At 39.5% G+C, this 24,793-nt stretch overlaps 1 protein-coding gene across 1 annotated transcript; it reads right to left on the minus strand.

Annotated features, from left to right (window-relative positions):
* Positions 1-3,830: 3,830 nt before the first annotated feature.
* Positions 3,831-24,333, minus strand: LOC116326903 (claudin-7-A-like). The gene is made up of 5 exons (XM_039618157.1): positions 24,038-24,333; positions 23,771-23,904; positions 19,658-19,794; positions 4,349-4,498; positions 3,831-4,004 (listed from the first exon to the last, which is right to left on the minus strand). The coding sequence occupies exons 1-5, from the start codon at positions 24,331-24,333 to the stop codon at positions 3,831-3,833; spliced, it is 891 nt and encodes a 296-aa protein (XP_039474091.1).
* Between the last annotated feature and the right edge of the window lie 460 nt (positions 24,334-24,793).

Here is a 24,793-nt window from a genome sequence, read left to right on the forward strand (position 1 = left end):
TCCCGTTTCTGCTCGATGACAGCTCGTACTTTTCCTTTTTCTCCCTCCCTCGCTCACAGACACATAACGGGTATGGTAGTCCATTCTCCCTGCAGCACGGACTAAACTGCCCATCAGGCTACATTCTTTAGAGCTATACCTGTAGCATTCTGCCTATTAGCTTAGCACAACAACAACAAAAAGGCGCTCTCTCCCCCAGGAAACATGCAGAAAGAGAGCGTCACCCCGTAACCATGGCAACCGTGACGCTGCCGCCTGGAACAACAGAACATAGCTGTCAAACAAAACCCAAACAGTCCTGACCCGCCACAATATGAAACAGGGAAGTACCGCCGTGTAATCCATTTATTTCAACAAAGTAACTGTATTCTAAATACCACCTTTTTAAACGGTAACTGTAACGGAATACAGTTACTCATATTTTGTATTTTAAATATGTAACGGCGGTACATGTATTCCGTTACTCCCCAACACTGCTCATAACACATACATATAGGGCCTTGGGGGTGGGCACGTTATTAGAGATGGGTATCGTTTAGGTTTTATCCAATACCAGTACCAAACCGGTACTTTTGAAACGGTGCGGGTGCTTAAACGGTGCTCGAACCGGTGCTTAAAGAATGGAGAACACAAAATTTGTCCAAAAACCTCTCATGTTCAGCTGTTTTTTTGTAAAAAGATAACAATGTTAGCCTTTTCTGCAGCTATAGGGCATATATGGTATCACTCTTGGCTGGAAGCAGTGCTTAATCAATATGTCTGGGGCTGGGCGCTCATATGTACCGACTCACTCCTGGTGGCCGATTGGCGGGGCCTTGCGCCTGTGGCCCGGCTGGGACCCTTCCGGGGGGTGAGGTGCCCTCTGGGCCTGAGGCACGGTCCTCTCTGGCACAGCTGGCTGCCGGCAGAGCCCGCGGGCACGCCACTGCAACCCCTCTGGCCTCTGCTCCGTGGCTGCTGGGTGACCTCTCGTTTGGGGCTCTCCTCAGCTCTTTCCAGGAGGGTGGCACAGTTGCCCCTTTGGTGGTCCTCCTTGGGTCCTCGTACTCTGGGGCCTCTGGATGTCTGGACCACACAAAGGCAAATGTGTCCAACAGTTAGAGGTATAAGAATATGGAATTCTCTTCAAGATAATCTCAATCTCAAATATGCACAGTTTTAAAATGTGTTAGATACTTAAAACGATAAATCAATATGAAGAACACAAAAGTAATTTGGGCTAAATGTGGAAGGAACAATATTTCTTTGCCTTCTAGTAGTGTTGTATATTGTTGATTATAGTGATTTGTTGTTTAGTTTAACATGTCTCGATATGTAACAATGCAAGAGTGTTTTTGGGGTTGTTGGTGCCCTCTTGTAAGAATAATTAGATTTCAGATAGGGGGCAGGTGCTAATAAGAATTTATTCTTCTTCCTGTTCCTTTTTCACCCATGGGTGCAGTGTTATATTAATGGGAAAGAAGATTTGTATGTAGGAAATGAAATTCTGTTGAACCATGTGTGAAACAAATAAATAAATGAAATATATATTTAGTTTTATAACAGAGAGTTGGACACATGTTTTAGTATGTTTAGTAATTTATTTTTTTTATTATTTTAGTAACTTTGATTAAGACTGGATCCAAGTTGTTTTACATATTTAAACATTTTTTAAAGTAATACAGTTACTTTTCCTAGTAATTAATTACTTTTATAATACTGTAACTCAGTTACTAACTCAGTTACTTTTTTGAAGAACTAGTAACTGTAACTAATTACTTTTGTTTTTACAACACATGTAAAAACAAACACACACATTTAGTTTTGTTTTTTTTAATTATACTGCACTATAATTATACTGCTAGATAGATAAATGTCATTCCTCTCAATGGCCTCAGAGCAGTGAAAGGCAGCTTATACCGGTAAATACCAGAGTTTCATCCACAATGCGCATGTGCAAACCACGGTGGGGGGGAGAAGCTGCTGGTCTCTCAGCTTGCCCAGCTCAGTCAGTGTAATCGGGAGATGGACACGCCCACATTAAAGTGACAGTCAGACTGTGGCCACAAGATGGCAATAATGTAAAGGTTAGATGTATCTAAGGAGAAAGATTGCTATACTTTGGTCATTTCTTCTCTCTGCCCCTGAAGGAAATATTGTTTTTCCTACTTTGTTCTTCCTGTCTGGATGCGCACTGCACGCCTGGTTGCACACATTATTTCAGCAGTACTTTAGGCTTGGAGCGGAAAGGCAGTATGTTTTTTGGGAGGAAAGGTTTTATTCATTTGATAATATAGGAATCATCACACACATACATAAAGCAATCAAATAAATCAGCAAATGAATCACTTTGGCTGCTTTATTGCTGCTTTGATTATGGGTGAGATTGTGTTATATTATAAAAACTAGGATATGACATGTAAAACTTAGTTATTTCATAGTATTTCCTTAACTCTTGAGCCACCATGATTTTATTGGCTCAGTTTGCATTTACCATACTAATTCTTTAAAATTTGATAAAAATCTAGCTGCACGGTAATGAGCAGTAAGCATAGGGACCACTTAAGGACGTTGGGCATTCTTACAAAGTCTGTTTATGATCACTGTTTAAAGACATTCACATCAGTGACCTGCTGGGGAAAATTATCTCCACCTCCGTCATTCCTGTTCCTCTTTACACAAAGGAGCAGATACCGGCCCTGCCGATGAGTTAAGGACCTTCTACAGCCCTGCCCAGCTCTCATAGAGTAACTGTCTATCTCCTTGAAACTCCACCATTTTCTTTAGGTGCTGGGAGACACAGCAAACCTTTTGGCAATGGCACATATTGAAGTGGCATCCTGAAGGAGCTGGACTAACTGTGCAACCTCCTGTAGGCTCCAGGTATTCCTTCATGCTACCAGTAATGACACTGACCTTAGCTGAATGCAAAACTAGTGAAAAAACAAACAAACGTAAAAGTTGAGGAAGGAAAAATATCAGAGGCCTCCACCTGAAAAACTGTTTGCTGTTTTAGGGTTGCGGCTTGAGGAGGAACAAATAGTGCAGCAGACGTCATCAAGTCATGATGCCATGCGTTTGCTATTTAGTTTAATTTAATAATGAAAAACACACTGTTAAGACAAGTAAAAGACGCTTGATGCATACTGACACAGAATCATATAGGGTCATTTGGCTTGTACTTCACAATAATCACTACAGTAACTGGATAGTGTTAATTACTGCATGTGTTATGTTTTCTATGTGTTAAAGTATACAAGCTTTGGCTTGGTTCAGAATAATTTAAATAATTTCATCAAAAGTTGAAACATGAGGCTTTGAGCAGATGTCCATGAGCCCGCCAGGGAATTTTTTTTTTATGACACAGCACTACCATGCACCTACTTTGAATTGTTCAGGTAAACTCAAAGCAAAAATGAAAATAGTCCCTCCCTCTTCCCGCTCCACCACAACCACCCACACATGCGGGGCCTTGGGGTGCAAGTGTATCACTAGGGTGCAGGGGGAGGCACTCTCCCTCTGTCCCCTTTTGTGCCTCAATTTCATTCCACAACCTAGACGTCCACATTACTCACACTATGATTACACATACATATAGGGCCTTGGGGGTGGGCACGTTATACGGTGCCCAGAGGACAGTGTGTGTATTCAACCTCACCTCTGGTGCCCACTTTTCAATTTTAAATGCACAGACCTTGAGGGCCCTCGGTAGGGGCCATGCTACACCTGCTGCTCTCTGGCAGGAAGCACCATGCCCTCCCGTGTTTAAAATGCACTTTAGAACAGCATGCAGCAACACTACATGAGTGGGCAGAGGGAAGTTTGGGGTCTTTACACACCCCCGTTCTCTGTTAGCCATTGGGGCAGAGGGGCGGAGAGGAGGAGTTGGCCGTCCGATTGTCTGGGATGCGGGGCCTCCCTTCTACTGCGAGGCCGGGGGAGTCTCCACCCCGGGGAAATGGGTAGCATCTCCTGGATCTAGGTGTGTTTCCCCCCCTGGGGGTGGTGGTACCTGGACCTGGGGGCTAGAGTATGTTCAGGGAGTGTAATTGTGTGTACAGTTTCTTTTTGTGTCTGTCTCCATGTTGGGTGAGTGCCGAGTATTTGTTTATGTGTGCATGAGGGTGGGAATGCACGTCTGTGTCTATATGTCAGGTTGGGTCCACCTCAGGCCCTCCAAGGTATGGAGGCCTATCTCCCACCACCACACCCCCTGCTGGTGGCTGATGCCCTCAGGTGTCGGTGCGTTGGTGGTTCTTGGTGTCCGGAGCTGGGCGCTCAGGTATGTACCGGCTCACTCCTGCTGGCTGCTTGGGGCTCAGTACACTCTGGCACAGCTGGCTGTCGGCAGAGCCCGCGGGCACGTCACTGCAGACCCCTGTGGCTTCTGCTCCGTGGCTGCTGGGTGACCCCTCGATGGGGCTCTACTCAGCTCCTCAACCGAGGGTGACACGGTTGCCCCTCCGATGGTCCTCCTTGGACTCTTGCACTCTGGGGCCTGGATCTGCTGCTTCATGCGCTGGGGGACGGGGGACGGGGTGTATGAATAAATTATGCTAGCTTGGACTGTGTTTGGTTTTTTTAGTTTTTTTTTTTATAAATGGTGCTCCCACACAAACGCAAAGCAGAAGATGAAGCATCACCAAATATGTTTCCAAACCAACTTACTTCCAAGCCAAATACTAGAAAATATGATTAAGTAGGGGAATTAGTTTCCCCTGCCCCAAAAAAGGCAGACACCTTTGACGTTGCATGACGAACACCGTATTCCTCGTCCACATGTAAACGCAAAAACTCAGTTTTCGAATATCTCCAACCTGACTGGAGTGTAGGGATGGGTATTGATAAGATTTTCACGATTCCGATTCCGATTCCATTTTCGATTCTGTTTAACGATTCGATTCTTTATCGATTCTCTTATCGATTCTTTTTAAAAAAGGAGAACACTAAGGTCGATTAGCTTAGAACTTTGTTTTATATCTTCTCTTTGAACAAGATAGAAATTTAGGAGTAACATGGCCTTACAAACCCAACAGTGAGATCTTAAGAGATCCAGCCAACGGCTCTTCAATGGGGTGTCACAGGGTCCCCAGGAAAAAAAATTGTAAATGTAAAATAATAAAATAAATATTCTTCTGTAGCAATAACAAAGTATAACATAAATTATTCTGTAGCAATTACACAAGAATATCCAGTAATGTCCCTGCCTACAATTAAACACATTCACTTACCGAAAATCGAGGGCATCTGCTGTGGCAGCCTTTTACCACAAACTTAGTCACTGCTCGGTGACATTCGTCTATCCCGGCCTGAAAGGAGACGCTACCGGTAGACTGCAGCGACAACTGCCAGCATCTGAGCCAGCCAGACTCTGTCTGTCTCTCTCATCATGGTCACCTAAATGCAGCGCACAGTAATGGCAGGTTTTGTAATGAGGCAGATCGCGCTAACATAATATGCACTGTTAGTTGATTATTTACCTGCCGACAACGGGAGAGGACGCATAAGCGTTACCGCTGCTGCTGGGTTGAGATTCACGAGTCCGAGTGGAATTAAAAACACGACATTCATTTGAGGTTATCGCGTGTTTTGTGAGCAAATGCTTTTGCATATTTGTAGTGTTTCCTCCCTTAAATGAAATATCTACTTTGCAAGTATTGCAAGTTGCCCTGTTGTCATCCGTTCTCGTAAAGTATAATCAAACTTTTGAGCGTTTGAGCTGCCATGTTTCCTGCCAGGTAAATGACGCTCCACAACGTGGTGACGTCATTCGGGGCGACTGGAATCGATAAGGGAATCGATTGCAAAAATGGCAAACAATTCCAAGGAATTGAAACAGTGGGAACCGGTTCTCAACAAGAACCGGTTTTCGATACCCATCCCTACTGGAGTGTTTTTAAAGTCTCTGTTTTCGGTGAATCAAAACGCAGTTTTTTGTGGACGAAAGGCCCAAACGCATAAAGAAAGCTGCGTTTTCAAAAATACCCATGTAGGTGTGGATGTAGTGTAAAAGAGTTAGTAGTTTACCTGTAATTTGTTGCAGTTTACTTTTATTTGTTTAATTGTTTACTAAATGTTTGAGGTGTGAAATAAATTGGAATCGAGTTAGCTGCTTTCTCACTATGTTTCAGTATTATTTTTACACATCCACAATGGCTGACAAGTTAATGTCACAGGCGGTCAAGTTTCTGCAAAACCTCAATAGGCTGTACATTTGACGTAACAATCAAATTAACTTCCAAGAGCTCCCATGCTTTTCTGATTACAGAATACTACTGGATTTTTAAAATACAGCCTTATTACCTTAAAACTGTGCTGCAGTTTTTACAGAAATTTGTTGCAGTGCTCCTTTTTTCAGAGGAAAGAACAGGACCCATATTAATACACTAGCACAGAAAAAGAAAGCGGAACAGGAGCTGAAGTGATTCATTTCCATTCTTTGGAAGTGAATCACTTCAGCTTTCAGGAGGTGATAATCACTCACCTCCTGAAAGCTGCACTTGCTGGATGCCTTGAACTTCCTGATGTCAGTATACCAACTCCTCCTTCAGAAAACTCCAACATGATAATGGCAACTATACCAGCACGAACAAGTCCAAGGGAGCGTACTCCACTCTACATTTAATATGTAGTTGTAAGGGTGTAATAGAGTGCTGTGCAAAATTCTGGAGCCACATCTCATTTTTCTGTTTTTTATGAAAACAGTAAACAGGTACAACAATTTAGCCAGAGGGTCCTTTTCATAACAGTCCCTGCCTCCACTGCAGGCTACCTGCCAAGCCACTAAAGGACCATCGCCAACCTGCAGGTCTTTTTTGTCACTGGCTGACAGTCAGACCTCCAGAGGGGCTCAGATCTCTTTGTCATTGCCAGTCTCCTTCTTAGACTCCTGCAAAGCTCCATTCTAACTGCCAGCTTCCAGGAAAGTCATTTGAGACTCTCGAGCTGCTGTACATGCTATTAAAAAGGGTATTGCTCACTCATGATATTACACGAGCAAGAATTTAGTCAATATGAGCAAGTGTTCATGACCACAGAAAGGTATAGCATGCAGGCAACCAATGTTCAAATGTTAAAGTTGTCAATTAGTTTTGCAGCTGGTATAAAATAGTGATTGCATGCTCCTACTTAACATTCTGGGAGGCTAAACAGTTGTAATTTAATTTTGCCATTAGTGTTAAAGAAGTTGTTTGGTTTGTGAACCACAGTAGTGAGATCTTTAACCAGGTCTTCCCATTAACACCTGACCTGTCCAGAGGTTCAGTCAATGAGCTCGTCACCAGCTTCAATGCTAAAATGTTAAATGTAATGGACACTATTGCTCCCATTAAGGTGAAGGTTATCTCTGGAAGGAAGAAGTCTCCATGGAGAAACTCCACACTGGTGAAAAATGAAAAAAGAGAGTGTAGGAAAGCTGAGCGCAGATGGAGAAAAACAAACCTCCAGGTTCATTATGACATCTATAAAGAGAAACTTCACAATTATAATTTACAACTGAGGAGTGCAAGGAGGTCCTACTTCTCTGACATCATCACTAAAAACAGTCATAACGCTCGGGTCTTATTTTCTACAGTTGACAGGCTAACAAACCCTCCTGTGTCAGTGGCAGCTGAACTTCATTCGACCATGGCCTGCAATGACTTTGCCAAATTCTTCACAGAAAAAATCCAAAAAGATTAGACAAGCAATTGGTACATCAACAGCAGATCCAGGATATGTACTGTGTCCACCGCAAAACTGTCTAAATACCATGAAACAGTTTCACCCTATTAACAGCAAAGACCTGGAGGACATCTTAGGTCAACTGAATTCCTCCTCTTGCTGTTTAGATGTCCTGCCAACAAGTTTTTTCAAAAAGGTCTCAAAGACTTTGGAGTCAGACCTGTTACAGATCGTCAACTTTTCTTTAATATCAGGTGTGTTTCCAGAATCACTAAAAACTGCTGTAATTAAACCTATACTGAAAAGGACAATCTTGACAAGACACAAATGAATAACTACAGGCCGATCTCAAATCTCCCATTTTTAAGTAAGATCATTGAAAAAGCAGTTTCTCAACAGCTCAATTACTTCTTAAAACAGAATAACTGCTATGATGCCTTCCAGTCAGGTTTTAGACAGAACCACAGCACTGAAACCGCTCTGACCAAAGTGTTTAATGACATATGTCTGAATACAGACAGTGGAAAAATGTCAGTCTTAGTTTTACTGGATCTCAGTGCAGCATTTGACACAGTTGACCACAACATATTACTCAAACGACTGGAGAACTGGGCAGGTCTTTCAGGAACTGTACTAAACTGGTTCAAAACATACTTAGAAAACAGGAAATACTTTGTATCAATAGGTAACTTTACATCTGAGCAGACAAGTATCACATGCGGAGTTCCCCAAGGTTCCATCTTGGGACCCCTTCTGTTCAATATTTACATACTCCCACTGGCACAGATTATAAAGAACAACAAAATAAACTACCATAGCTATGCAGATGACACACAAATATATATCACAATGTCACCAGGAGACCGAGGCCCTGTACAGGCTCTTGGTAAATGCATTGAGGAAATTAATGACTGGCTGTGTCACAATTTTCTCCAGCTAAACAAAAACAAAACTGAAGTAATAGTCTTTGGAGCCAAAGAAAAACGATTACAGGTCACCAGAGAACTTCAATCTATACACCTAAAACCACAAACCAGGCGAGAAATTTGGGTGTAGTGATGGATGCAGACCTAAACTTAGAAAAACACATTAAGACAATAACAAAATCAGCTTACTATCACCTCAAGAATATTTCAAGGATAAAAGATCTGATGTCTCAACAGGACCTGGAAAAACTAGTCCATGCATTCATCTTTAGTAGGCTTGATTACTGTAACAGCATCTTTACAGGTCTACCTAAAAATCAGTCAGACAACTACAGCTCATTCAGAACTCTGCTGCTAGAGTCCTCACTAAGACCAAAAAGTGGACCACATCAGTCCAGCTCTGAGGTCTTTACACTGGCTGCCTGTCCGTCAGAGGATAGACTTTAAAGTTCTGATGCTAGTCTATAAAGCTCTGAATGGTTTAGGACCAAAATACATCAGTGACCTCCTGACCCAGTATGAACCTTCCAGATCTCTCAGGTCATCTGGATCCGGTCTTTTATCAGTTTCCAGAGTCAGAACCAGACACGGAGAAGCTGCATTCAGCTTTTATGCTCCTTATATCTGGAACAAACTCCCAGAAAGCCTCAGATCAGCTGAAACACTCAGTTTATTTAAATCCAGGTTGAAGACTCACCTGTTCTCAGCTGCTTTTGAATAAAGCACCAAATCCACACTTTTAAGCTTAAATTCCAAAACTTACATTTTAACTACTGATTTTATCTACTGTTCTGATTTTATCTCCTGTTTTGATTTTTGATTTTATATACTGTTTTGTTTGTTTGTTTGTTTGTTTGTCTTAATCAATTTTAAATCATGCTTTTTATCTATTTTGTTTTTAATGTCTCTGTAAAGCACTTTGAATCACCTTGTTGTTGAATTGTGCTATATAAATAAACTTGCCTTGCCTTGCCTTGCCTTGTGGAAGCTGTCCAACTCAGCTTTCAAGTCTGGACAGACAAAGGTCAAATGAAAGTTAATGTGTAGGTTTTCTGTACCTGTTTACTTTATTAGGCAAGTCTGTTTCCTCTATCAGGGAAATTTTATCAAAAAACCACTATATACGATTCAGCTTTGACAAACTAATCAGTATCCCTAATAAAGCAGGGCATTAAGTCAGCTCCATTGTCCAGGAAAAATTATTTAACTCCAAGGCCTTTCAGCTTTTCAGGCACTTCTGATCCCATTTATGTGTTATTTACATTTTTTAAAGCAAATTCAACAAATGCAGCTCCAGTTTCTGATTCATTCGGTGTTATCTTCAGCATCTCATTCTGCTTTTACATTAATGCATGGTACATGTTTTCATAATGCAATGCAGTTGAGCTGGGTCAATAAAATAAAGCTTCAGACATTTCAAATGTTTAAAGCAATGGCAGGCAACAACCTTCAAGCTTTCAGCATTGAAGTTTTTAATAATTATGTATGCCTGTGTGCCCAGCCACTATATTAGATACATCAGTTGCAGCTTTGGCACCTATCTCCTCACATACTATTAGTCATAGGGACATCATTCAAATACTAAAATGATTAACTTAGTTTTGTGACATATGCTTCTGTAGACACAGTTTATTTTAAATCTCAAAGATCACAAATGCCTGCAGAAAATGAAAGACTTCATATGTCAGTCACAGCAAGTGGTATGATAACTCAACTTTGGGTTTCAAGCCAAGCTGTTCTTTCTGCCAAGTTTCTCTTTTACATCACAGTGGGTTCTAAGGAAACTTAAGGATGTGTCTTATCTAACACGTCCTTTAGTTTCCATAGAACTGAAGAATGTTTAAAGAGGTTTTATCTCAGTAAACCTGTGAGAAGCGTGTTATTCAATAGGCTGTATTTGACTTTTGATGGTGTTTTGGCACATGCCTGAATTACTTTACTAATGTTTTGAATTTAGTTTTTTTATTGACGTTTTTTCCTATTTAGAATTGTTTGTTTGTTTTTAGTTCCCTTGGTCTTTTCTATTTAGGTTTCACACGCTGTTGCTGGTATTTTGGCTCATTCCTCCATGCAGATCTCCTCTAGAGCAGTGATGTTTTGGGGCTGTTGCTGGGCAACATGGACTTTCAACTCCCTCCAAAGATTTTCTATGGGGTTGAGATCTGGAGACTGGTTAGGCCACTCCAGGACCCCGAAATACTTCTTATGAAGACACTCCTTCGTTACCCAGGAGGTGTGTTTGGGATCATTGTCATGCTGAAAGACCCAGCCATTTTATTTTCAGTGCCCTTGCTGATGGAAGTTTTCACTTAAAATCTCATGATGCATGGCCCCAGTCATTCTTTCCTTTACACATCAGTCATCCTGGTCCCCTTGCAGAAAAACAGCCCCAAAGCATGACGTTTCCATCCCCCATGCTACAAAGTAGATATGGTGTTCTTTAGATGCAACTCAGCATTCTTTCTCCTCCAAACACAGCAAGTAGAGTTTTAGCCAAAGCGTTCTATTTTGATTTCATCTGACTATATGACATTCTCCCAATCCTCTTCTGAATCATCCAAATGCTCTTTAGCAGACGGGCTCGGACATGTACTGGCTTAAGTAGGGGGACACGTCTGGCACTGCAGGATTTGAGTCCCTGGCGGTGTAGTGTGTTATTGGTAACCTTGGTTACTTTGGTCCCAGCTCTCTGTAGGTCATTCACTGTGTGGTTCTGGGATTTTTGCTCACCATTCTTGTGATCTTTTTGACCCTCTGGGGTGAGATCTTGTGTGGAGCCCCAGATTGAGGAGATTATAAGTTGTCTTGTATGTCTTCCATTTTTTAATAATTGCTCCCAGAGTTTACCTATTGCAGATTCAGTCTTCCCAGCCTGGTACAGGTCTACAATTTAGTTTCTTGTGTCCTTCGACAGCTCTTTGGTCTTGGCCATAATGGAGTTTGGAGTGTTACTAAGCTTGTGGACAGGTGTCTTTTATACTGATAATGAGTTCAAACAGGTGCCATTAATACAGGTAACGAGTGGAGGACAGAGGATCCTCCGACAGAAGAAGTTAGGTCTGTGAGAGCCAAAAATCTTGCTTGTTTGTAAGTGACCAAATACTTATTTTACACCATAATTTGCAAATAAATTCTTTAAAAATCATAATAATTTAAAGATGAATATGTTACAGAAAGATGGATTAACCTATTCAACAAACAAACAAACAAAAACAAAACAAACAACAACAAAAATCAACAATAAAGTGCTAGTACTTATCCTTATAGATTAATATTACCATTAATCAACATTAGTTAATATTAACTATTGACTGCTTGCTCCTCGGTCGAAGCAAATTAATAATGCTGGAATATCTTAAATGAAGTACTCTTATGAGGCGGTACTGCCAGCAATAGCAGGAAAATTTGTGCACGGTCATGTGTTGGACTACAAAAACAACTTTTCTAAGTATTTAAGTAATGGTTTCCAGTAAGTAAAAAACCTATACGACGTGCATCTGAGGGAGAATTGTTTGTATCTTCTCCAATTTTAGAAGTCCTAGGAAGTCGTGTAACCAGACTTTGTTTAATGGTGGCTGAGATGATTTCCACAACAACAAAATTCTTTTTCGGGCAATAAGAGAAGCAAAGGCAATAAGGTTATTTTGGATAGCTGTAATACGAAGGTTATTTGGTGGTTTGCCAAAAATAGCAATATGTGGAGTTGGAGTTAGATTTATACCTAATATATTTGAAATTGTTTTGAAGAATTGATGCCAAAATTAAGACAGCCTGGGACACGCTCAAAACATATGAGTAAGGTTGCAAGGTGTCTGTGAGCATCTATTACATTTATCATCAAATTTTTCTGGATATAATTTTAACATTTTTTTCTTTACTGTAGTGTAGTCTGTGGAAAACGTTAAATTGTATTAATGAAAGTCTGGCACAACTAGAAGACGAATTAATGGCCCCTACAGCTTCCTCTCAGAAAGACGCATGTGGAGTTCTGACTCCCATTTCATCTTGGTCCTATGGTAAAGAGATTCGCTAGGTGGAGAAACTAGTTTGTAAAGGTAGGAAATATGGCCCTTTGACAAAGTCATCTCTCTCTCATCTTTTTAAGTGGGAGAACTTGCACAATTGGTGGCTGACTAAATACTTTTTTGCCCCACTGTATCTATAGAGTAACTTCTTATTATGCTCATAGATTTAAATTACTCAAGTATTATAAGTCGTTATAAAGTATTATAAGTCGTTTTGCCAGAGTGCCAAGCATGTTTCAGAGAAATTCTAACAGTTGCATCCTTCCAGTTCCACAAAATGCCATTACCATGGTGACTCACAGCTATGCAATTGAAACAGCTGGGAAGAACTGATAGTTGACAGCTGACTCTCTGGGATTTTGACAATGGATATACAGTATGGGATATACAAACATGCCTATATTTTTGAGTCAATTATCTATGCTTCAGCAAACTGGCATACACCTTTGGTTAAATTTATAAGGCACACTTATGTCGCTAATAAAGTGGACGCCCATTTTATTAGGTATGCCATTGTGCCTAGCCACTACAGCTGTTAACCTGTGTACCCAGCCAAATTATTAGGTACACCCATGGACAATTTATCAGGTACAGGCCTTGCTACTTTTTTAAGTGCCAATTCTCCTCGGCTTTTTTAGCTAACCTATTTACTTTCAACCTTTTAGCACCAAGCCACGGTCCTATGGAAGTAACAAACCCATTGCAGTTTCTCCAGAAATTGCATTGAGTAATATTTCTGCTTTTGTATGTACACACAGTTGTGGAAGGAGTGTTTACCAGTGGCTTTACTAGAATCATTTAGTGAAAATCCAAGTAAACATAGTCCACAAAGTCACAGTATCAAAGTGAAATGTTGCGAGGCCATAGTATAGGCTGTCTGTTGGCTGCCCACACTAAGCAGATCTAGCCCCACAGTGGGTCCAGCAGTGCAGGGCATGGATGTGCCCTACATTTCACATCGGTACCAAGGCCCACAGTGGGCTGCCCAGAAAGTTGTTAAAAAACAAAAACAAACCAACTAAAAAACAAGAAGAGCTACTTTCAGCTATTCCCTCATTCACAAGGGGTTATAACAGGTAACCCAGCTGCCTGCATATTTTCTTTGAAGTATACTATTTCTTGCACAACCCCCAAGGGTTTTATGTCTGCTTCCAGGGAAAGAGACTTCAAACAGTTCTTTCACATATTATGCAAGGTTCTATACCACTGCACTATGAGCTCACTATTAAAAACAAATGACAAATTTTATCTTATCAAACGAGTTTGTCTTAGTAAATGGAATGCAGCCTGATAACTTTAACTTAAGTTCTTCTACAGTATATCATAAGTATCCAGGTTAACTTCCTTTTACTAAGGTTTTGAATCAGCTCCCTTTGCTCAGCTTCATATTCCAGGAAATGTAGTGATGTGGTTTGGTGTGTTTTCATTTTCTCTACAATAGTCAACTTCATTTGGCCAATAGCAGTTTTTCCCCTTTCAGGGCCCTATGAGGGTTTTCTGTGAGCAAGCCCTCTATGGGTTGCCCATAGAAAACCCTCATGGAGATCCAAGTGGTAGAAATATCGTCTTCTAACCCACAGAGGGGGCAATGAGAGTTTTCTGTGGGCAAGTCCATTATGAGGTGCCACATAATTCCCCTTTGGGGAGTATTCTGGAAAAACAAAAACACAACAGAGATTTTTGGGTAAGTTGTGAACTGTTGTTTTTCTTTTGACTAGTGATTTGAGTTACTGACCTTTTAAAAAAAAAAAAAAAAAAAATATATATATATATATATATATTTCTTTGTGGAATAATATAGTAAATTACCATGGAAAAAATATGAATATCTGATTCCTCATGCTCCCCAGCAAATGTTAATCCCATCTAAATAGGGCTTGATTCATTTTAATTTTACTTTCTCTGTGTCATGGCCCGGGGTCTGTGGTCCAGTGAGTTGAATTATTTGTTATTTATTTGCCACATTATTGCTGTCGGTGTTTTGGTTTTGAATTTCTAGGTCCTAGGTTTTGGTCCCTTTGCCCCCTCATGTTACTCTGTGCTCCCTCTGTTCTGTGCCTAGTCTACCCTGCCTGTGTGTTCCCTCTGTTCCAGTGTAGTCAGGTCTCTGTATAAAGTCCGTGTCTCTGAGTCTGTGTCTTTGCATGTGTGTTCAGTTTCCTGTTTTATTGTGAAGGTTTGTGTCTTATGTTAGTGTGTGTTGTTTCCTTCTGCTTGTTGCTGGTTCGTCTGTATTGTCTCCGCGAGTCTGTTTCCTCTGCGTTCCTTCCTGTGTTCCTCTGCATGTCATCCCGTGAGTTTTGGCTTCAGTTTCATTTGTTAGGTTTTTCCAGTTTAGGTTATTTCTTAGTTCCTTTCCTCGCCATCTCCACTTTTGTCAGTAGTTTCTTCACTCATAATTAAAAGCTCACTTGTCTCATCAATGTCAGTGCCTGTATCTTGGGTCCTGATTTTCACACCCCACACGGCTTGCCCTGGCAAACTGTGAAACTGTAAATATCAGATTGCCTAAATGTCTACCCCCCTGTCTGCTAGATGATGCAACACTAGAAACTGTCAGTATAATTTAATCAGCAGCCACATCCATTAACATTCGCTCCCCCCGAATGATCTATGGTTTGCCAGGTTTTACTTTTGTGGCCTGGAAAATAGGCCCCAGAACCCTGAAATGATGTTAGTACTCATTCACAAGTTTTACCTTTACTTTTAAAAAAGAACCCAAAAAAGGGAATGTTCACAAAATTAACTTTAATTGCAGATAAGCTATTTTAATTAAGCAGCTTTAGCTGGAGTAAAACAAACAGCTCAACAAGATAATAACAATGAAAACATCTTAATCATCTTAAAATGTATAAAAGATTATAAAATTTAAAAATAATCAAGTCTAAAATGTTTCTAAATAGCTACTACTGGTCTTGATGTTGTTGTAGAAGAGAAGAGAGAGAACACCTTAGCAGCAGATGGAGTCTCTTCCTCACCATGCAGAATGACGCACATTCAAAGAGAGAGAACTCTGTACAAAGTTCCCAAAACTTCCTCGAAGTTCCAATCCAACATGGTGGCAGTGAGCAGAGAAAATCCCCAAAATAGTCAATCCAATTTATAATCCATGGTTGTTTGGAAAAATAAGGTTAAATCTTCTGGGTTTCTTGCAGAAAATCCTAACTGTGAATTCCAAGGTCTTCTAATTCTCCACTCAACAGCACTCTCCAACAAAAAACAACTTATTCCATCTGCATGGGATTTTTATACATGTTGTTGTTCTCATCTCTGCTTCCCCTCTTTGACACCACCATCAGCCCACATGACATTCACATTGTCCCAAAGTTAAGCCACACCCTCTTGTTCTCTCTATAACCTTTCAGACAGATTAACTAAAGAAAAGTTTAATCATTCATTTCAGTGGTTACATTTTCTCATACATATACTGTATTTAACTGTACATTTATATGCTGTAGCTCAGCCACACATGAATATGTTCTTCATCATGTCTCATTCAGTTTATATGCTGTTTTATTTCAACATGATTTCTCATTAGCTCAATCACACATGAACATACTTTTTCTCTTTATGACTGTGTTATGACTCTGTCTTTGACAATCTTACACACTCACTCACAAAGAAAGAGCAAAGGATGCACTATAGTCATAACAATACTCCCACAATCTAGGTGAAAAAGCAAGGCATCAAAATTATTTCATTACTCAAACAACATAATCTTACTCCTCATATTGATTAGATTTATTCTTGATTATACTATGATTAGAATTAAGCATGATTAACTATTAGCAAAAACACAAGTAAATAAACTCAGTTTTAACACTTTTCCGTTACAAAGGCCGAATGTTGAGTCCTTCTATTCAACTTTTGGGTAAAGATAAGCTGGGGGATTTCAATCTTTCAATCAATTTTTTTGGCTGCTCTTCTTTTTTTTTCAATTTTATTCCCCCCTTCAACTTTGGCCAGGATTTCAACTTGCTCCTCAAGGCCAGCAATTTTCCCGACCAGCCTGGAAGCAAGCAAGCCACCATGACTCTCAGCAGCTTTAGCATGAGTCTCAGCAGCCGTACAAGCAACCAACACATCAACTGGAAGGCATGAGAAATTAAGCAGTACCAAAAAATAACCTTGAGAAGCCACTGTGCAATAAAGATCAGTCCTTCTGGGGTGACTTTGCTGATGGGGAGATCAACTGTGGACAACAAACACAAGCAATGACATTTAATATAATAATCCTTTATTGTGTGTTTATTAACAGCTTTCCTATAAAGCACATCGCACTATGATTTGAATTGAATCAATTATTTATTGGGAATAATCATCTGAATGCGAGTCTGGTAGGTCCGATCAGCAGGTGGAGTGAAACACAAACACCAAGACTTTTCTTTAGTTTTACATTGAACAGAACATCTTACTATAGATCAGTTTCTACATTTAATATTACTTTTTGTTGTTGTTTGCTTATGATTTGTTTTGAGACTGTATGGCAACAGCACCGCTTACAACCGCAAAGCTCTCCAGAGAGTAGTGCGGATAATTGAACGGATAATTGGAGGTGAGCTTCCCTCCCTGCAAGACATCTACAGGAAGCGGTGCCTGAGGAAAGCGGGGAGTAGGGATGGGTATCGTTTAGGTTTTATCCGATACCGGTGCCAAACCGGTACTTTTGAAACGGTGCTGGTGCTTAAACGGTGCTCAAACCGGTGCTTAAAGAATGAAGAACACAAACTTTGTCCAAAAACCTCTCATGTTTAGCTGTTTTTTTGTAAAAAGATAACAATGTTAGCCTTTTCTGCAGCTATAGGGGATTTATGGCATCACTCTGGGCTGGAAGCAGTGCTTAAACAATGGAAAAAACACAAACTTTGTCCAAAAACCTCTCATGTTTAGCTGTTTTCCACTTTTTCTTTGCTCATTTTAGCCTTTTTGGCCAGGGTGAAGGGAGTATCTGCCATCAAACAAGAAGACAGCCGCATGTAACTACGACGGTGTTTGCTAGTTCACCTTACATGCATTAATTTAATAACATGGTTAGCCTACTCAATGTAAATTACACACGAACAACATTAAGCTACTCACGCAGAGAAGAACGGCTGCTGCTGCCATCATCATCCGTCATCATTTCTGCTACGCTGGCAGGGCTAGGGGCCAGGACTCTCCTCTTCGGGTTTTTGGGGGATGTTGCTAACTCCGGGTCCGATAACAGGCAACCCACCCGCAGTAGATGTACTCGATGTGAGGTCTCGCAGCAAGCTATCAAATACGGTGCATTTCTCGGCTTTTAAAAAAACGCTATGTGTCGCCAGGTGTTTCATCGGATTCGAGGTGTTACATCCTTTGCACAGTATCACCTTAAAGCACTTGTTGCAGGCTGCTGAGTTTGCATCTTTTGCTGTGAAGTACAGCCAGACTTTTGACCGCTTCGCCTTGGGCATTTTTAATCTGTAGCTCTGCTCTAAAAGAAGGTACGTACCTGGGCCCGCCTACTACGCTTGCAAAGGTAAAATGATTGGCTGGAATCCAAAGTGTATGACATCTCAGGAAAAAAAAAGCACCGAAATAAAGCACCGAAATGTGCGCTGCTTTTCGGTCTGGTTACTACCGTTTATGTCAGATGGCACCGGATACCGGTACCCATCCCTAGCGGGGAGGATCATCAAAGACTCCAGTCACCCCAGCCATAAACTGTTCAGACTGCTTCCATCAGGAAGGAGGTTCTGCAGCATCCGGTCCCAAACCAGCAGACTGAGAGACAGGTTTTTCCATCAGGCCATCAGACTGCTGAACACTTCATAGACACCTCACCCTTACTACTGGAACTTCAACATTATGCACTCCACACTGCATATAAATGCCACTTTTTTTGCACATGTCCAACTACCAACCTCTGTATATTTTATACATTTTATTTATTGTTTACTCTATTTAATTTGTAAAATATGTATACACACACACACACGTAGAAAAACATATTTAGTACACACATCCAGTAATGCATACACTCTTATATTGTACATATATTTATTACTGTCAGATTTAGCCATTCTTATATTTTGCTTGTTTTATGTTATTGTATTTTTTGCACACCTCTGTTGCTTGTGAAGCTCGCACACAACAATTTCACTCGCATGTACTGTACCAGTGTACCTGCACATGTGATGTGACAATAAAAGTGATTTGATTTGATTTGATTTGATTTGAGACTCATTCTTACATCCTCACCCCCTGCTGACGTTCACCCGCACCAGTTTGAATATCGAGCATAGAGACTGACAGAGGATGCAGTCATCACAGCTCTCCATCAGCTCTTACAAAACTAGACCAGGATGAATCAATCAATTGAAAAACAATCCAAGGCCTTTTTGTTTCCATTCTTGGTAACAATTATTACCATGCTGACACCACCCAAGACGCAAAAACCTTAAATGACATTACAGGTTTTTTCCAGCTGGGCGGTTTGTTTGATATACCTTTATTAGTCCCACAAGGGGAAATTTGTGTGCACATGTGAAGCCTTGAGAAATGAAAATCTTCCTGAACCAATTTGATGGAAGGACCCAACATTTCACAAGGCTTCACCTGGCCATCTCTACTAGACCCAAACAGCAACATTCAGAAGCAAAAGGTAAACTAGAAAGCAGCTGTATTGCTCAGTAAAGTAACAATGCAGGTCAAAACAACAAAATTTTAAACTATAACTGTTCTTAGAAAAACACATGAGGGACACAGTACATGTCAAAGTGCAAGTGAACACTCTGCTGAAGTTGCTTACTAGCACAAAGCACCAGAGACAAAAGACGGCCAAAATAAAACAGGAAGAAACAACACGCTGGAACAGACACGAAGAGAGAAAGATAAACAAACACGGAGACAAATCAAAACTTGATTCTCAGAATAAAGAATTAAAAACAAAAATAATTTCAACTACAATGAGAAAAAAATAATACAGAATCATAGCCTGAAGAAAAACTATACTAAATCAATGAATGAATGAATAAATAAATAAATAAATATATAGAGATAGTTTTTCTTTAAGATAGATAGATATAGATAGATAGCAGCTACCTTCTCCACCGACAGCAACGTCTGCTCCCCTACCAGCCTGCCCAGGTAGGTCCTTCCCTGCCAGGTCAAATCAGCCACGGTTGCCCGAATCTCCCGCATCTTCTGGGGTCGACCCTCAAACTCTGTTGCCTCCAAAACTGCAAGCACGAAGAAAACCAACGCAAAAATTCTGCTAAAACGCCCTCGTAGGCAACGGAAGAACATTGTCGATATTGGCTTTATCGCTGACAGCTAGTAAATAAAATACACCTCTTAACAAAAAAGGATGCGATGCGCGACACTGACGTTAAGGTGCCGTTCTGACTGTAAAGCACTTTGAGGTACAACACAGGTGTTTGGAAACCCTCCTCCTAACTGTAAAAAAACTCTGAATGCCCGCCTCTTTTTATCTTCATTTTCCATGAGTGTAATCACCTAACGTTTATTCGACCAATTTGAGTTAGGAGAGATATCTGCCATCTGCTGGACCGAGTCTGAAACTTCCTTTTGTCTCTCTCTCTCTCTCTCTCTCTCTCTCTCTCTCTCTCTCTCTCACACACACACACACACACACACACATCTATCTATCTATCTATCTATCTATCTATCTATCTATAGATATAGATATAGACATATATAGATATATATTTATTTATGTATAGTTCCTATTTTTTTGCTGTGGTCAAGTGCTGGTACAAATATTAATAATAATCCATCCTCAAAAACGGTTCTATTTAGCTTAAGCCCAGGCACATGCACAAATTCACTCTACCCAACACAGAGACACTGCTGACATTCTTGCACTGAAGGATTATGTAGCGCTGATCCTGATTGTGCACCAAATTCCTGTTTAATAATGCAGAAAAGGGGACCTGCCAAATGATCAATCCTGAAAAAAATACTACTGCACTTTCAGTTTGATTACAAGTTGTTTATTTATTCAAGATTTTGTGATAAAATACAAAGTGAATCACGAAGCTTTTCCAGTATAAATGAAAGGATCCAGAAATTTCTTCAGAATCCCTGAAATATGTGAGATTTATTCATCGCATGTTATTATTATAGAGTTGCCAGGAAGAACGCACACTTTCAGAGTGACTTTACTAATAGTTGACAGTTGTAGCTCATGGAAGTGTTTGAGTGATACAAAGTTCATCTTCTTCACTGGATCCTCTATTTGCAGTTTGTTGCCTGCTCGGCTAGTGACAGTTTTCATTTAGCTCAAGCTGTCACTTTTTATTCACTTTACTGAACATGCAGATGCTGTGACACTTAATGGAGTTTCCTCATTTGTTGGTATATATAATCCATAATCCACAGTGACCCAGACACTTCTGTGTCCATAAATAATAATAATAAAATATTAAGGTGCATTCTTGAAAAGTACAGTAATTTGTAGAGATGGCTGAGCAGGAAGTGGTTTTCATACCGAGACGAGAAGTTAACTGAGGTTTGCTTGTTTACTTGTTACTCTGCTCAACAAGACATACAGTAAAATGATACTGATTGCACAATATTAAAATATGAACTGAGATGTGATGTAAATGAATAACTTAATTAAAAATGAAAAAAATCAAAGTTTGATAAATAATGTAAATCAGTGCCATTAGTGTTAATGTTACTAAATAATTGGACATTAAGACATAACATTATGCACACATACTGATGAGCTGCTGCTCATCATAAAAAAAATGTAATGAGTGAAATATATTTTTCTTTGAAGATATTGTATTCAAATCTTTTCTCACTCACCATCAGCAGAACACATGTGAAAAACAAACCTGACCTGAAATGTCCAGTGTGACTCCAGATGAGAAAAAAAAGAGGACTGTGTTTCTGTTTCTCTTGTTCTCTTGTGTGGTTACTTCAAAGAGACAAAGCTGTTCCCATAACATATTATCTCATTTTAGTAATAAATTTTAAGTTAAACAAAATGGTCAAAAATAACAGTATTATCTGTAAATACAAACATCATAACAATAATTATATTATCTTTCAGGCTTTTATGGTTCTTAAAATGAAGTCTGTCATGTTCTGACACAAAGTCATGAAAGGACTAATCAGTTTATTTGTAAAACAGGAGTACAGTGATGAAAGACAAATGATCACATTGGGTGGTAGCTCATGAGGTAGAGCAGGTCAAGTATTAATCCGAAGACTGATGGTTTGATTCCTGGGTGCATGTTAAGCATCCTTGGTTAGATCTCATGTGAGAGATGTGTGTGAATGAGAGAAGTTGTATGAAGTGCTTTGAGTGTTCAGGTACTGTAGAAAAGTGATATGAGAAACAGTCCATGTGAAAACCAGTTTTACTCCAGCAACATGTACCCATTTAACCAAAGCACATTCTTCACTCGCAGTCACACACTGATGAAAAAACAAAGTAAACATTTGTAATCAGGTCTAAAAATCTTTAATATTTTTGGTCCTTTTAAAGTTTATGTTGACAGTTGTCATAATCTTTGGATGATCCATGGTTCTGTTGATGTTATCATTAGTTTATTCTCCTTTACTCTTACTCTGTTATAAAATATTGATTCTTAGATTGATTTTTAAATAAGTCTTGTCTGTTCCCCTTTCTTTGAGTTTGGCCTCCTTCCCCCTTTCTGGCTTACTTTGCAGGTTGTGTAGTTTTCTATATTTTCACTTTTCTCCTTTGTTCTTTTCGAGTCATCACTGATGTCTGATTAAGTTTACATGTTGTTATAGATGCTTTCTTTTCCACATATGTATTAAATCTGTGTCTTTGTGCTCAGTATTTTCATACTTTTGACTCATTAGGTTGAATTATGCTAAGTACACCATTAGTTTTTGGTTGCATCTACTTTGTATCAGAGTAATTAAACATTTTTAAGTACTGTGTATTTGATTTCATTCAGGATCATACAAATTCAACAGAATTGTAAAAAAAAAAATGCTTGAAATTTAAACCTGGTTTAAATGAGTAGTTTTAATCAGAAATGTGAACAATTACTTTAACCCTATAAAATCTGAACAATGACATAATTGCTAGAATATTTTTGGGAGTGGTGTGTCTATTAAACCTTGTGACAGAATTTTAAAAAGAAATTCATTTTTCATTTCCATATATTGTATTAGGTTTGATACATTTAAACACAAAAATTACTATTGAGTCTTTTTTAACAAGTATGTTCTAATAAAACTTAGTAGTAAAGTAAAGTAAGAGCTAAGTGTGGTAGCGTTGTCTTTCATCTCATTCTTGATTAAAAAAAAGTCTGCAAAACTCATTAGTCTTTCAAAAAAGAGAGAAGTCTATATAAACAGAGTTGTTCACTCATTTTTTTCACCTTTTGACAAAAAACCCCCCACTGTGATAAAAAAAAAAAACACATGAACTCACCTGCTTGTAAAAATGCTTGCTAATATCATCTATATATGCATTACAACAAACGCAAAACAAATACAATCTGAAAACTATTCAACTACAAAATGCAAATCTGTGACATGATCATTAATATTGAACCAGTGTAATAAAGAAAGACTAGTTCATATACAAAAAATCAAGTACAATAACAAACAAAAAAACCCCAGAAAGAATATAATTAAAACTGATTTAAATTTAATTCGCATATAGAGTTAGTTCTAGACCCATAAATATAACAACAAAAAAGACTTGTCAAAAATGAGGCCTAGATTTCTAGGCCTGAATCACTGACTACACACAAAAAAATTCAGTGTGAATAACCTATATAATATATATTACACAGCGTAAACAAAAAGAAATGTGAACTAAATCTCTATCATGGTCTAAAATATATTAGAAAATTTATTGTAATATGTTCTATTTGAATCTCTTTGAGCACATAAAGAGATTCAAAACACTGAACTGTGTTCCCTCAATATATTCTGGATGCAAAAGTAAAAACTTAGATTAAACACTTGCACTGCAAACATGGCTGCTTATTTGAATCATGTTACTTTCCTGATTGACAGAAATTGATGTGATTTCTGCTGCAATACAATTTTCCTAAAGCATACAAATAAAATATCTAATTTGTTGTTTTACCCGGGGCACACAAAGGAGGTGAAAATCTTTTTTCTTGTTCTCAATAGCGGATTGTGCATTTAAATGTAGGACTTACACAGGGCGGCTGTTGGAGTACCTAACCTCACAGTCATTGTCATTCATACGAGGACGGAAGCTGCAGAGGAGGCCTCCTCCCAGGAACAGCAGTCCTGCAGAGCCCCAGCCGATGGTAAAGCGATGATCCCAGCTCCCTCCTCTGAGGACTTGGGTTGTAGGAATTCTGATTGATAATGTGGGATGTCCAAGTTACAGGGATTAGGAGCAAGACACCTGCAATGATGATGATAACCCCAGAAGCTATAGTCACATTGCTATTTTGTCTTTGATCCATCATACAGTTACTGCAGCTGTACCCAACTACACCAAACAGGATCCCAAAGAACCCTAACAAGATGGTGATGATGATGAGCGCTCTGCTAGCCTGCAGTTCTTGAGGTAAGGCCAACATCGAATCATAGCCCTTACACTGCTTCTGGCTCGTACTCTGGACCACACAACTCACCCACAAGCCCTCATGAATTGCCTGAGCTGTGACGATTTTGGAACGAATGAAGGGCGTCACTCTCCACATGGGGAGCACACAGGTGATGATGCTCCCCAAAAAGCCGATGATAGCCAAGAACAAACCCAGAAGCTTACAGTCAGCCATCGTGATGAGCTCTGCTGATCTCTTCAAAGAGGAAAGATCGTGTATTTTTGAGAGCTGCAGTAATTTATCTGCATGAAAGGAGTTAAGCAGGAAGTGGTTTTTAGGTGCGTGTAATAATTAAAGGAGAAGTTGACTGCGTCTTCACTGATGTATGCAAAGTTACATATAAAGACCAATCACCCCCCAAAAGAACATTTCATATAGAAAATCTGTATATTAGATATTAGCAGATTTTAAAAAAATCAATCAATCAATCATTTTAAAAAGACATGGAATTATTTATTGGATGACGCACACAGACTTTTCAAGAAATCTGTGAAATGGTAAATGGACCAATTCTTCTTTTCTACTTTCCCAGAGCACTCAAAGCACTTCAGATAACATGCCTCTTTCACTCATCCACATAAGCACTTTTTTCTGTTCTTAAGTGCTTTCTAACAGTCACACACATTCAAACTGC

Source organism: Oreochromis aureus, linkage group 10 (genome assembly GCF_013358895.1).
Source record: "Oreochromis aureus strain Israel breed Guangdong linkage group 10, ZZ_aureus, whole genome shotgun sequence".
Taxonomy (NCBI): domain Eukaryota; kingdom Metazoa; phylum Chordata; class Actinopteri; order Cichliformes; family Cichlidae; genus Oreochromis; species Oreochromis aureus.